This window comes from Aspergillus eucalypticola (genome assembly GCF_003184535.1).
Source record: "Aspergillus eucalypticola CBS 122712 chromosome Unknown BO83scaffold_43, whole genome shotgun sequence".
NCBI classification, from domain to species: domain Eukaryota; kingdom Fungi; phylum Ascomycota; class Eurotiomycetes; order Eurotiales; family Aspergillaceae; genus Aspergillus; species Aspergillus eucalypticola.
In genome coordinates, this window is record NW_020290317.1 from 206,886 (window position 1) to 220,777 (window position 13,892).

Here is a 13,892-nt window from a genome sequence, read left to right on the forward strand (position 1 = left end):
ATCTACTAATCAAGAAACTATATCAGCATCAGAACCCCAAGGACACTCCTATGAACGGAGAAAGTTGTTATCACCGAACTCTACCAAATTTTCGCGGGACCCAAAACACACCCCTCTCACCCCCACCATATCTTATCTTCCACTTCCTAGTAACATAACTACCTACCACTAACAATAGTAAATCTACTCATCATATACCTACTATTGAATCTACTCATATACCCACCCAGCTATCCATGGCAACTACAAGGCTAATGACCTGGGACCCAACCCAATTCTTCCGAACGGAAGAAGGCCTTCCCTCGAGTCCCTACGCCCTGCTCATCCTCAACCATCCAATCAACGAGAGAGCATATGATGTTTTACGAAAGAATGGTATGCCCCCCCAAATCCATACACTCTATATAAAACCCTATACAGAAAACCGTATACTGAATAAAAGATAGCACTAACAACCGTCTGCGCCGACGGCGGCGCCAACCACTTCTACGAGATGATGAAAACGCGGGGGAGAGAGGATGTAGATGTATGTATATACCCTTTCATTTATACCCATGTTCATATCCATAATATATTACTATATATACATGGAGATTACTAGTAGAGTATAGTATTCTATATACTCTACTACATAGTAGTATTACACAATAACTACTACTCACCCCTCCACCCATAACATCAAAACCCCCCCCCTTCTCTCTCTCTCTCTCTCTTTCTACACGATATTAATATGGAAACAGCACCCCACCACCATAATCGGCGACTTGGACTCCATCCACCCAACAATAAAATCCCATTACGAGTCGCACGGGGTAAACGTGATCTACCACCATGATGACTACAGCACCGATTTCACCAAAGCATTGCGGTATATTCGCGCCAACACTGCCGAAATCTTATCCTCATCATCATCCACCACCCACCAACAATACAAAGAAGGTGATAGCTTGTCAATACTAATCCTTGGCGGTCTCGGCGGCCGCGTCGATCAGGCATTCTCGCAGATACATCATTTGTATTCTAACTCCACTATTCCTTCCTCTTCTTCTTCTTCTTCTTCTCCCGAAGGGGATAGGAAGGAAGGAGGGAATGAGGGTGCATTATATCTCGTCTCGGAAGAAAGTATCACGTTCATCTTGCATCCAGGGAAGAATCTGATTCGTACTCCTGGGGTAAAGAGGGCTGATTTATCTATCTCTACCTCCGGTGAAGAAGAAGAGTATCTCCTGGAAGAAAACGTGGGCATTATCCCACTCTCTGGACCGGAGAGGATCACGACGAAGGGCTTCCAGTGGGATGTGGAATCCTGGGAAACGGAGATCGGGGGCCAGATTAGTACGAGTAATCATATTCGGGCGGAGGAGGTGGAGGTTAGTGCTGGGGGAGCGGTGTTGTTTACGGTGGAGTTGGCGGGGAGGTTTAAACGTTCTTCTCCATCTTCTTCGTCTTCTTCTTAGATTATTTTATGTGGTTGGATAGGTTGGATTGGTGGTATTCACTCATCCTAACATTTAGACTTAAACATATCAAGCAATACTACAGCGCCCATCGCCCTCAAAGCATAGCAGTAACAGCAGTCCAGTCCGCTGATACGCCCTGACCCGAAACAACCAAAGATAAAATAGAAGAAACCAAAACGAATCCAAAAACCAAAATCAATCAGTCAACACCTCAATCACACCTCTAACCCTCATCATCTGTACTCTGTCCACTCACCACTGCCGCTGCCAACTATACATCACTTCCTCAGAATCGCCTCATACAGAGTCCCAATCACTCCAATAGCACTCCCCGCCAACGCCCCATTCAACCCCCAAGGAACAGAGCCCTCCAACCGATCAATCGTCAACCCCTGATAAGCACCCCAGAAGGTGAACTGCTCCGTGTAGACCAAATACGTGATAACCGCCTTAGCAATATAGAAGCTCAGCGGATCGAAGCTCGCATGCACACCAGCGCGACCGCGACGAACCTGCGACCCAGCCTGCGCAGCCTGCAAGCTCAGATTGAAAAAGTACGCGACAGTAAAGGGCAGCGCCGCACTAATCAACGCCCACAGCGAGACCACAGCCCAGAAATGCCCCTCGACCAGAATGAAAATGTCCGGAATGGCGATCTTCAAGTCTGAGAGATGCGTCCACGGGGGCATAGGAACAGTGCCCACGTAATTCCAGGGCACAACAGCCCGCAACACGTTAAGGGCTTCGACCGATAATATCAACGTGCCAAAGGCCTTGACGCTGCTAAGGTTGGAGCGGAGCGACTCGGTACGCTCGTGCACACCCGTTTCCGACCACAGTTCGCTAATGGACTTGCCCCACGCGGCTGTCTGGCGATCAATCACGTCGGTAACCACCGCCGGCGAGGGCGGTAGCTCCGACACCAGCGATGACATCGTTGGCGGCTGCACACCCACCACCTGTCCGGGGGTTTGGGGCTCAGATTCTTCTCTGTGGGAAGTTAGCGAAAAATAGTCGCGACAGTGAAAAACTATCGTGCGCGGGGTATCATACGTAGGCTCGCGCTCCACCTTGGCCTTCACCTGTCTCCGGCGCACAGATCGAGGAGCTTCATCCGGCGTTGGAGAGGCTTCAACCTTGGGGGCTCTCTTGGTGGGGGAGTAAACGCGCGGGGATTGCGACAGTCGCCGGTAGTAATCGGCCAGACGCGCGTCGGTTTTGAAGATGGATTCATTGGCTTGGAGATGGCTGTCCAGGGCGGCAGCGAGGTCTGGTTTGGTGAGGTCCTCATAGCTTTTGCTTTGTTAGAAGAGAAAGAGAGAGAGAGAGAGGGTGTGCGCGCGCGGCACGGCGCAACGCCAGTCATTATGGAGCTGCTTACTCCTGGAGGTCAGTGAGCTCAGCCCATTCTGCAAGTTGGGGCTTGCGCAGTTTCTGCAAATAAGGCAGTCCGGTAGGCATGACGATTCGCGCGGGTACGGGATCCACGTTAGACCATGCAACCAGTGGCACAAGTGCAAGGGATAAAGATAGGTGGGTGGGTAGATAGTATAAGGGTATATAGATAGGGAAAGATAGGGAGGGAGGAAGAAGGAAGGAAGTAGTAGTAGTGGTGGGAAAGGTAAACAAGGTAAGGTAGTAAACAAGAGATAGGCGAACAGGGGAGGAGGAGTAGTAGTACCAACGAGTAGTAACCAGAGCCAGACTAAGAGAGGGAGTGAATCAGTCGCAGTTCAGCGAGCATCTCGTGAGGTCACAGCGGCGGAGGAGCCAATCCAGTCCGGCTGCTGCTCTGACCGCATCCGGCTTTTGTTTACTTTTTCTCTTCTCGCGCCCCTCGGCAACTGGCGGGTTTTCTCTTTGTCGATCGCTTTGTTATTGTTGTTGTTGCTGCCAGTAATTAACTCTGGTTCTACTCAAACTCTCTTCTCTCTCTTGAAAAATAATATACAATGCTTCATTACCAGCCCTTGTCTAATGTCTATCAATGTAAAAGTATCCGTACATGAGATGATGTCCTTCCTCCTATAAACAAAATGCGCGCCCTGAACCACAACCACCCGATCATGCAATCATGCAAGCTCTCAACATGCGGGGAAAACGACAGGAGGGGAATGGGAATCCAATAATTAGAAGACAAGAAGCCGAAAAGAAAGAAAAAGAAGAAAGAACAAAGTAAAAATCATACCACTCCCGTCCGGTCGCCCTTCCAACATACCCGTCTATAATGCTCATGCTCATGCTCATGCTCCGGTTGTGGTGCGCTCTTTTCTTTTTATCTACAGCGGACACCCCACCGTGTGTCCCAGACACCCGCTGATAGTAATCTCACTATCGGCTCGCAGATGCCAAATCTTCAATGCAAAGTTAGAAGCCTACCCTCACAAAGGGCTCAGGTCTTCCACCCCCTGGTAAGCTTCCAGTTTCTTCAAAAGGTACTGGTACATGACCAGCATTGTTCCACTTTGAATACTAGTCCACACTCCGCGGGGTCCGACTCCGCGGAACCACCCGGCAATGCCCTCGGTCTGGTAGATCATCTTCAAGCCAGTGAAAAAAGACGAGGTATCCAGACGGGGAGCCCCGGGCGGCGCGACCGACGTCGATGCTCCAGACGTCGAAATGGGTCGCGAGTGGGTGCGCAGGTTGGACGTCGTATGCGATGACGTATGTTGGCGCGGGCTCTCCTTCGTCGACGCAGGTTCACCCGCCGACTTGGTCGAGCTCAAGCTTTCCGGGTTCTGCTGCGTCTGGATCCGCGTCTTGACAACGTCCATCGGGCAAGTCATCACACCTGCCATTCCACCAGCCGTAACCGCAGTCATAATTTCCAAAGGCAGTCCAATGTCTCGCGAGCCCACCCATTCCTTCGCCAACCGTTGTTCTTGCTCGTAGAATGCGAACTGCAGGGCCGAGAAAGGAAGGTCACGATAGATGGTCGCCCGGTATCCGTAGAAGAGGGCGGAAAACCCCTCCTGGCGAACAATCGTGCGTAGAGCATCCGTGGTCGAGCGGTAGTTGTATCCCGAGTTGAAATGAGGGTTGTTGTAGCGTCCCTGCAGCTGCAGCCGCGTCTTCAAAACCTCGGAGGGAACGTATACGATGGAGGCAGCCAAGTCGGCGAAGAAACCTAGCGGCAATCAAGTTAGTATCGCCCACCCATGGCGAAGCGACAAACACCCTTACCTCCAGACAGGTACGCAATATTGGGGTTGATCCCAGAGTCTATCATCTTTCGCTTGGTGAACTCGTAGACACCAAAGAAGATGACCGTTCCAGGGAAAGAGCCAAACAGCGCCGGTGTCACACCACCGTACAGACCACGGAAGAATCCCTCTTGTCGATAGATGGTCGCATACGACGAGGTCATAGAGGTATATTTCGGAGGGAAGTGGGGATCGCCTTGCTGTCGAGTCTTCACCGTATCTAACGAATGCATGAGCATGTCACCGCAGGTACCACCGGTACCTCCAGCCAGCATAGCCTATCCCAGCAACAATGGTCAGATTACAGCTGAGGTTTATATGCAAACAGAACGAAGCCTGTCAAACAGTCGCACTCCACACGAGACCAACAAACATACATGTAGATAGGGAGGCCGAGGCTCCTCCTCGTCCGCAAGGGACGTAGCCTTCTGAGCATTATGGTCGCTGGATGCGCTTATCGGACCGGCAGAATGGAAGACATGGTCGCTGCTAGCGGGAGCAACGTTCGGGAACTGAGAGGCCGACGCAGGGGAAGGGGGATCGGTAGACGGTGTCTCTGTCGTCGTGAACAGGCCCAAGACGCGCGAGGTCAAGCTCATTGCAAGGATACCGCAACCCACCGGATCGTGGTGCGGACCAGACCACGGGGGTTGGGATGCGGCGAGCGACTGTGGTTTAACGGAAGGACGCCACCCCGGACAAGAATGGGATGACAGTCGAGAGGAACTGGGCGTAGAGCAAGGCGGGAGAAAAGGTGGATTTCGGGGGAATTTATGTTGCCAACACTGGTCGGGAGAGGGGAGTTGGGAGCATCGCACCTCTCGATGATAAAAAAAGATCCTTCGGGCATCATCGCCAGCGTCCGGGAGGCCCCAAAATTTCGGTCGGTTTCCTGTTTTCTCCGCCGTCCGAGTTAGAATCGTGGCCTCAGGCATCTGTCTCTTAAAGCTTCCGCCGCGCAATCCGCCTATCGCTACGTTGCTTACGCGCTGACTGAGCCGTGGCCACTGCATCACAATTCCGCGCTCGATCGGAAGTCTAATCGGACCCGCCGGACGCCGACGCTCTCCATAGGCTAATCCCGATCCTACTAATCCCCCATAATCCGGTGGGAAGGCAGAGTACGACAGCCACTAACATTATACTGTCGCATTGGAATATATAACAATGAGACATATTCAAGGACAGAAAAAAAAACTTGCTGAGACATTTCACGTAACCTTCCTCCGCGTTCTCCCCCGAGCAATTAAAAGTACCATCCCGGATGCTACTCCCAAATCTCGCTTCGTCTCGCCTCTACTATTCACAACCTTCATTGTTCATCAAAGGGCCGTGCTCCTCGGCCAGGGCGACATCGCTGGCCATGGAGATTCATTACTGGCACATCAGTCTCAATGATCGGTGTCCAGAACAAACGGCTCCCAAAAATCCTATGCACGTAGAATCACGGGGCAGTTCACCAATTCCGTTGTAATCCTGAACGTCCTGAACCAATCCTGATGGCCCTCTATTGGGGCTTCTTCGCAGCACCGGAGCTCATACGGTTGAGATCCGTAGCCTCGTAGGCCTGGCCCACGGCAGCCTTGAAAGACTCCCAACCCTGGCGAACCGCAGGGGGGGTGCTCTGGTGAGAAACCGAAGCATCAACTCTCGCGATGAAGTGACGGACCGCCTGCTGCACAAAGGAGCTCTGGGAGTATCTGGCGCGGAAAAAGGCCAGGTAGAAGAAGAACAGCACAAAGCTACCCTTGGAGAAGGTCAGGATGCCGACGGCCAAGCGGAAGAGGAGAGACATCTCCAGCTGTGCAACCAGGTGCATGCTGGCGTCATAGTACTGCTTGACAAATCGTCCAATGGTATCGGCCAAGGGAGAAGGTCTGGCGGCGGGCTTAGGACCGCTAGGAGAAGCGGGAGAAGCCGGGGCACCAGGGGCGGGGCCCTGAATGGTGGGAATAATGTGGGCACGAGTGTAAGTCGCAACGTGAAAGATGGAGTAGACGCTGAAAGGAAGCAGGGCCAACGGGATCTGGCGCGAGTAGAGCCAGACCAAAGCCATACCTAGTTACGCTTATCAGTATCATTGTCTTCGCTATTCGATCGCCATCACTTACCGAGGTACTGGACATTTTCATCACCAGCCAGCTTCAGCGCAATGTTGGGAACACTGCCCTGGAGACGGCCACGGGCAATGTGTCCCTTGTACACCACAATTCCGTATGTCGCGGCAGCGGAAACAAACGCAAGGCGGTAAGCTACCTGCGCCGACGAGGAGTAATAGTTGAACGTAATGTAGGACAAGACATAGCGGAAAACTGAAAGGAGAAGCGTCACATGCCTATGATGCGTTAGCGAATATGCTCGGTCCGACCGTTCCAAAGCGAAAGCTAGCGAGGGGAAGTCCAGAGGGCAAGTCCTGCTGGACAGACCCAAGACCGTGATTTCATTGTGTGATGAAATGTCGTTAAAAACAACAGGCAGGCCAAAATACGACAAAGCTATAACCTACCCAGCGAACCAAGCAAATCTAAGTAGAGGAGACCTCGTCAGTACCAGCCGTCAGTTCCGGGACATGCGACACATACTGCAGTGTTTGAGCCAAAGCCTTGAGTCTCTCAGGCAGAGGCAGATTAGCGGGCGGAGCAGGAGCCATTGCGATCGCTTGTCTCGGGAAGTCGGATGAAGAAGCAGGAATGTAGGGAGGGTCGTTGGTTAGTACGTAGTAAGAAAGGGCCGAGATACCGGGGAGTGGAACGGCGGTGCGGCAATGGAGCAGCCAACAGCAATAGTAGATGAGGAGGGAAAGGGAAAAGGAGGAGAAGGAACGAAGAAAGAATATCGGGGAAACTAATTGAGCGGTGGAAGCAGATGGATATCCACTTGGGAAGGGAGGCTGGGCGGGGACGGCGGTGGGTTTTGGCCTTGAAGGGAACGAACGGCGGTTCTGGTGCAAGTTGGAGAGAGTAAGTTGCCAGCTGAGGGAAGAAGCTACTACTTTTAGTCCTACTCAGCCTAGTAGTCTCGCTCGGTCAACTGGTTCGTTCGAGCATCAGCCGCACTCCCGTGACGTCGCCCGCCCGCAATGATGCAACACAACCGTCGGTGGAAAAAAGCTTATCGATGTCATGATCCAGGCGAGCTCTTCCCCATGTCGTATGCACATCTATTCTGGGTAATTGTTGGTTAGTAGGTATCCGGATTTTGGATTGAATCTACTGGTTGGGTCTTCCGGTCACTGAGGGCTTTTATGCCTAGCAAAATCGATTCCTCAAGAAGCATCCAGCGGTATCCAAAACATGAGCAACTACAGACCATACTCTGATACCCTATTTCCTGATACGAGCTAAAATAGAAATTCATCATGAGCGACAAGGCTACCCCTACTCACAATTCTAGGTGTTGAGCTGGATACTGCTTGATTGTTTCGAATTGAAATTACTATATCACAGTAGACATATATCCACACTACACGCTTCTTACTGAATACGCCTTTCGTCGAATGAGCTCTGCTGCTGTCGCACCCAGATGGCCATGGAACAATACATCACAACCGCCCGAAGCATCTCCAGCTTCGTCTTGCTTTCTTCGCTCATACACCTCCCGCTTCCATGATCGTATCGTTCGCTCTTCAATAACACTTCAGATTGACAACTAGCGCACAGAAACAGCAGAGGAACAAGGAAAAACGTCCAGAAAATAAAAAGATGGTCAGGGGTGGGTGATCTCACTAAAATGGTGTAAAAGAGGCAAAAAAAATAAAAAAAGTGTACTGAAGACGAAATAAAAAGTAGGAGTACCAGGCCACAACGGGGAATAGGAAATCGGACGGGAACAAGGTATAGCGTAGGCAAAAGTACATAACAAGAAGCGAATGGTGGACATGAAGCAGTGAATTCCGAACCCAAAGCGGTCTTCCAGGCCGTCACCCCGTGCGTCGTCTTGCGATTCCACGACCAGAAGCACGGGAGCATCCAGACATTATCACCAAGCTGGATTCAGCTCCGGTGTTCCGGCCACATCTCCTACTCAAGCCCCAACTGGTGGTTGGTTTCGGCTGATGAAGAGAAAAAAAGAAACAAAGGCTGTCTTTTCTTCTGCGGTCCACCCGGTCGATAATAGAGTCATTACTGGAAGCAGATACGAGAAAAGTAGAGGTCTGAGGGAGTGTGGGGGTGAGAACAAATAAACACAAGAGAAAAGAGGCGGCGGGTTAGAAAGAGCGTGCGGTCAATCGGGAGTCGTGGAGAAATCAACATAAAACCACCTGAGTGCCTCCGACGACCATCCGTAACCTCGGTGGTCCTTGATGTAAGTCCCTTGGCAAAGGCATCGGGGTACCAGTCATGCGTGCGTGCGTCTAACGAAGCGAAAATCCCTTTCGCTTCGGCTCCTTTTCGATTGGCCTCCCACTTTCGAGGCGCGCCTTCTTCTCGTCTAGCTCCAGACGTTGCCGTTCCAGTTGGTCCTTCATCTCGCGATGTCGGGCGTATAGTTCGTCTTCGCTCTGTTTCAGCTTGCTCTCCTTCTCTGCGACCTTCTGTTGGAAGACCATCTTCATCTCTGCCTCCATCTTGGCGAGCTTCTGCTCGTGGAGGGCACGCTCCTCCTCTTGCTTGACAGCGGGGTTGACCTCCTTGAAGACGCTTGGGTCCTGGGCCACGCCCATCTGGGTAAGCTTGTCGGAGCGGTAGTTCTCGTACAGAGAGTTGTTGGTGTGTTCCTTGAGCTCCTCCATGTGGGTGCGGATCAGCATCTGGCGCAGCTTGACAAAGTCGCAGTGTTCCTCGTTGTCGACTTCGATGATACCCCAAGGGTAGCTTCTACCGCGCACTTTCCGGCCATCAGGGGTCGTGACCTCGGAGTTGGCACCGACGACAGCGAACGGGACCTTGGACATGATCTCCTGGTTCTCGGCAATAGTCTCCTCGTCGTCAAGCTCATAGCGGGGGCCTTCGAAGATCTGAATGGAGTGGTGCTGGATATCGGCCAAGATCTGAGAGTGATTGCATCAGCATACTATACAAAAAGAATGGTATCAGGGGTCAACCTACCCTCTTCTTGAAGTCCACAATCTCCTCGTCCGTCAGGGTGTCAGCCTTGGCGATCACAGGGATCAGGTTGACCTTGGTGTGCAACCTGCGCATGACTTCGATGTCGAGGGGCTTCAAGGAGTGGCCAGTGGGCTGGATGAAGTAAACGCAGGCGTGGATGCGGTTGTCGACAATGTTGGTTCTGTTGACCTTGTTCTCGGCCTCCAGGTAGGCATCGTATCTCTGTTCGATGTTCTCCACAATCGGGCGCCACGAGTCGTCGTTGTTAACAAAATCACCGAATCCAGGGGTGTCCACCACGGTCAGGCGGAGACGGACACCATTCTCTTCAATATCGGAGCTGATGGATTGGATAGAAACGGTCTTAGGGATGATGTCGTGGCTGGGGCCGGTGCGTTCCTTAGGAGGGTAGAGCGAGGCGTTGAAGAGTGTGTTCACGAGAGTCGACTTTCCGAGGCCGGACTCACCTAGTGGCGTATTAGTTTGAACAAATTGCAGCTGTGCGTGGTTCCGCCTGTTGAGTACTTACCAACAACCATCACGTTGAAGTTGAATCCCTTGCGGACACTCTTACGGTGCCATTGGTTGGGCAGGTTGGCAAAACCAACGTAGCCGGTCAGCTTCCGGCGAACGACATTCTTCATATCCGTAGCAGCTTGAGCAACAGCTTTGGGGTCCTTGGAGCTCACGGTCTGAGCGTTTCCCGCGCCCATTGGGTTACTGCGCTCAACGAAGGGCGAACTGGGCTTGCTGCTGGGGGGAGAGGACGAAACGGGCGTGCCATTGGCAACCGGTGCAGGGGGTGGTGTAGCTACATTGTGCGAAGCAGAGTCAGCAACTGGTTCATCATCCTGTCGTTCACTTTCGGAAGACAAGCGATCGAGGGCAGGCGAAAACGAATGGCGCTTCGGTCTCTGCGAGCCCTTCTGGAGGAAGCTTGGAGGAGCTTCCGAATCTCCTTGGGAGCGACCATCCGCACTTCGGTTCCTGGAACGTGCCATGGTGGTATCACAACGCGCTAGGATGCCGGGTTTCGGACACGATAAGGGAGAATTGGTGGCAGGTAGAAAAAGGGGGGTGTTTCTTTCAAATCGCAGGTTGATGAAAGGAAGGGTACAGGGCGACAAGCTTACCCATTGTGGAAGTGAAAGGGTGTGCAGGTAATATGGGAAGCGAGCGTAGAGGAAGCAGGTGGTAGCGAGCGTCGATGAGGAAGTTCCCCTGAACAGGTAGTACCTTCTTCGTTAGCGACAAAGTCCTTGCAGGAAGCAGTCAAGGGGAAGGTCTGGAAGCCGCAATAATCGAAGCAGCAACGTGGAGGATAACCGTAATCCACGTATGGTCCGTGGGAATGCAGAAGAGAAGGTAGGGAGGAGGAGGGGAGGGGGGCCAGGAAACAGAGGAGCCAGCCTGCGTACCTGAATACTATTATTCACCGGTAAAAGGGTGAGGTTCAGTTCAATAACGAGCCAAGGGGATGGGATTATAGCTGGAACCCCAGGAGAATAAAAAAGCTGGGTGTGGAGGAGATGATGCGAAACGAAACAGGAAAAAAAACAAAAGTCGGGGAGAAGAATTGAAAAGGACGATGAAAGAGAGAAGTGAATACGTACTGAGGGAACAGGGGAAAGAGGGAGAGCGATTGGGACCTGCGGAGTGATGGGGGTGGTTTAGTCGTTGGAGCCAGACTGTTTGGTGGCCCTGTCCGAGAAAGAAAGGGGGGGCTCTGGTTTCTCTTCTCTCTACTTTGCTCAAAACTAAACTAACCTAACTTACTGATTGACTGTATGGGAAGGCAGGCTAACTAGTTAATCAATCCTTTTAGTCCTGCTGTCCTGTCGCCCACTTTTATCTTATTTCCCCAATGGACAGTTTGATTGCACACCGTTTGGTTTATTTTGAATATGACACTTTTCATCCTCTCTATCTATGATCAATTGGAGTTCTTTCCCAGTGTTACCTATTGTTTACACCCTCCCACACCTATCTAGAACCGCGACATTCCGATTTACAACGGCTCCATGATCATCATTATTTCACTCGGAACTTCATTGCGAACGAATTACCCTGGAGTATTTTAACTGTCACTACTGTACTTACCTACTACCTTAGCAACAGAACCAGTGATTTTTTTTTCTTTTAACCGGACATGTCCATAACGAAAAAGCAATAAGAAAATCCCCCAAAGTCAAACTTAAAGTCCCTCGAGATCTTTTGGACACCACTAGCTTAATAAGAGATGCGAAACCATTATCCCCGGGGGTCAGGTGTACTACAGTACGAAGTCAGTTAGATCGTGGGGAACGAATCCAACCAACCAACCAACCCTGGAGCCATTGACTATCTATCTAATAGGATGCGTATCCGGGAATGGGAAAATTCCAATTTGGGAGGGCGAGGTTTTGGAGCTGTACAATCAGGAAGGCCTGATAAATTGAACTCCTGACCCGTGTGTCCTGCACAGTGCTCAATCTACCGGACCTTGGGTCGACGGCAACCACTCCCAGGTTTGCTTTCCAAGACAGATCCGCTGCGGGTGGGCTATTATTAGTTGGAAGGATGCTGCTTTGTGTGTCCGGTGCGAATCATCTGGGACCTGCAAGTATCATCCGATGGCCATTTATACGCAAGCCCACCCACCTGTCTTGAACGACATACAGATAATCGGGCGTAAGAAGCAGCTGGTAGGTAAGCAAGCTAACCGGCAGGAAAAGAAAAAGGTTGCTGGCACCGCACGGGACAACACCTCTCTCCTTCGGGAGGCGCAAAGCAAAAGCAGGCTAGCCTGTATTTCCATGCGTAACCGCGTAACGGGCGGGACGGCAAGCAGTCAGGGGGGGGGAGGAAGAATACCACCGACTAATACCCATAATGGACACTGACTCTGTTGTGTCGGGGCCGGAACAACATCGTATGCCGTAAGTTGCAGTCAAGGCTTTTCCTTCCTCGGCCAATCATTGCTGCTTCGCCCAACGGTCTGGAAGCTGGCGTCACACCATAGGAACTTGCCGGTTGGTTCTAGCACTACTACGAAAAGAGATAGTATTTGAGTCCAGTCGATCCGAATTTCATTCATCTCTCCAAATTTACGTCCAAATGTTACTTCCATCAAAAGGGGGTTGTATAAGTATTTCCTTCTCTGGGATTCCCCAGAATAAGATATCACCTACCTGCTTACAGTACCTACTCATCTAATTAAACCACCTACCCTTCTATAAATAACCCAAACCCAATGAAACACCACCACCAACCCTGCATCTCCCATGATTAAACCTGTGCACAGAGCAAGGGAGCCAGAAACCCGACTCGGAGTAAATCATGAGGCTACACAGTTACCTACTACTTGCCTCCTCCTGCTTCTGCCTCACACATACACACCTACCCCCTACACCGCACATCATTATCCGAACCTATCGTAGCCACCCAACATGCAAGACAGGTTTGAAATAACCATGGCAATCGGGCATATTTCGTCCTGCAGTCAACAAACATACATACATACATGCAGCAACTACAGTGAATACTACTACTACTACTACTACAGTATTACTACTTAATAACTAGTGCAGCTCGCTTAACCCCAACTACTACTAGCAGTACTAGTATAGTAATGACCTCCCAGTAGGGATAGGGATACAATAATGGCATGTGATATATCCTATATTGAGGCACGTATTCATGGCTGAGGATGTTACGAGTCGAATCCATTTCCCCCACTTACTGTACAGAAGGTTTGGCTGGGGGTGGTTCTCGTTCTATGATCGTAGATCATGGATACGAACGAACGAACGAACGAACGGACGGACGAACATGGATCGGCGTCGCGTCTTGGTTTATGACATGTTATGCACATGACATGCAGGTGATAATCGATAGTGTTGCCAATAAGCAAACTTTAGGAGGGATGAAGTTGGAGGGCTACTGGACGTGTCTTATTGTTGTGATGTTTTGGGTACAATATGGTGGTGTGGTACTACTTGCTATGGTGGTGGACGGGATTTCCTAATTAGCTAACTATGGTGAGTTCAGTGGGTCAACGGTCCTTTGTATGCCATGTTTTTAGTATACATTTACAGGGATGTCAATAATCCAAGTACAGAGTAAGAGAGCAGAAGGACTATGCTAAATGTCATCCAGATAGATAAGCCCGGTTCATTATGCGATAATCATCATAACAA

At 51.0% G+C, this 13,892-nt stretch overlaps 7 protein-coding genes across 7 annotated transcripts; 2 read left to right on the plus strand and 5 right to left on the minus strand.

The window, feature by feature from the left end:
• Nucleotides 1–93: 93 nt before the first annotated feature.
• Nucleotides 94–1,457, plus strand: BO83DRAFT_372340 (thiamine diphosphokinase; the record flags this gene model as incomplete). The annotated part of the gene is made up of 3 exons (XM_025529978.1): nt 94–375; nt 447–526; nt 741–1,457. Exons 1-3 carry the CDS (start codon nt 237–239, stop codon nt 1,455–1,457), a joined length of 936 nt encoding a protein of 311 aa, XP_025382524.1. The 5' UTR covers nt 94–236.
• A 14-nt stretch (nt 1,458–1,471) lies between these two features.
• BO83DRAFT_383277 (uncharacterized protein) lies at nt 1,472–3,192 on the minus strand. The gene is made up of 3 exons (XM_025532435.1): nt 2,842–3,192; nt 2,514–2,753; nt 1,472–2,450 (listed from the first exon to the last, which is right to left on the minus strand). Exons 1-3 carry the CDS (start codon nt 2,919–2,921, stop codon nt 1,739–1,741), a joined length of 1,032 nt encoding a protein of 343 aa, XP_025382525.1. The 5' UTR covers nt 2,922–3,192; the 3' UTR covers nt 1,472–1,738.
• Nucleotides 3,193–3,499: 307 nt separating this feature from the next.
• BO83DRAFT_412483 (putative mitochondrial carrier protein) lies at nt 3,500–5,516 on the minus strand (the record flags this gene model as incomplete). Its single annotated transcript, XM_025534409.1, has 5 exons — nt 3,500–4,068; nt 4,168–4,590; nt 4,647–4,944; nt 5,044–5,334; nt 5,451–5,516. The coding sequence occupies 5 exons, from the start codon at nt 5,514–5,516 to the stop codon at nt 3,842–3,844; spliced, it is 1,305 nt and encodes a 434-aa protein (XP_025382526.1). The 3' UTR covers nt 3,500–3,841.
• Nucleotides 5,517–6,118: 602 nt separating this feature from the next.
• Nucleotides 6,119–7,668, minus strand: BO83DRAFT_186868 (uncharacterized protein). The gene is made up of 4 exons (XM_025526514.1): nt 7,249–7,668; nt 7,173–7,190; nt 6,778–7,001; nt 6,119–6,724 (listed from the first exon to the last, which is right to left on the minus strand). The coding sequence occupies exons 1-4, from the start codon at nt 7,314–7,316 to the stop codon at nt 6,174–6,176; spliced, it is 861 nt and encodes a 286-aa protein (XP_025382527.1). The 5' UTR covers nt 7,317–7,668; the 3' UTR covers nt 6,119–6,173.
• Nucleotides 7,669–8,139: 471 nt separating this feature from the next.
• BO83DRAFT_325805 (uncharacterized protein) lies at nt 8,140–8,634 on the minus strand (the record flags this gene model as incomplete). The annotated part of the gene is made up of 1 exon (XM_025528019.1): nt 8,140–8,634. The coding sequence occupies one exon, from the start codon at nt 8,632–8,634 to the stop codon at nt 8,140–8,142; it is 495 nt and encodes a 164-aa protein (XP_025382528.1).
• Nucleotides 8,635–9,020: 386 nt separating this feature from the next.
• Nucleotides 9,021–10,529, minus strand: aspB (septin AspB; the record flags this gene model as incomplete). Its single annotated transcript, XM_025527114.1, has 3 exons — nt 9,021–9,656; nt 9,715–10,181; nt 10,244–10,529. Coding segments are annotated over 3 exons (1,389 nt in total), but the record flags the coding sequence as incomplete, so codon positions are not given.
• A 2,738-nt stretch (nt 10,530–13,267) lies between these two features.
• On the plus strand, nt 13,268–13,859 carry BO83DRAFT_186932 (uncharacterized protein). The gene has a single exon (XM_025526515.1). The coding sequence runs from the start codon at nt 13,403–13,405 to the stop codon at nt 13,718–13,720; it is 318 nt and encodes a 105-aa protein (XP_025382530.1). The 5' UTR covers nt 13,268–13,402; the 3' UTR covers nt 13,721–13,859.
• The last annotated feature ends 33 nt before the right edge of the window (nt 13,860–13,892 follow it).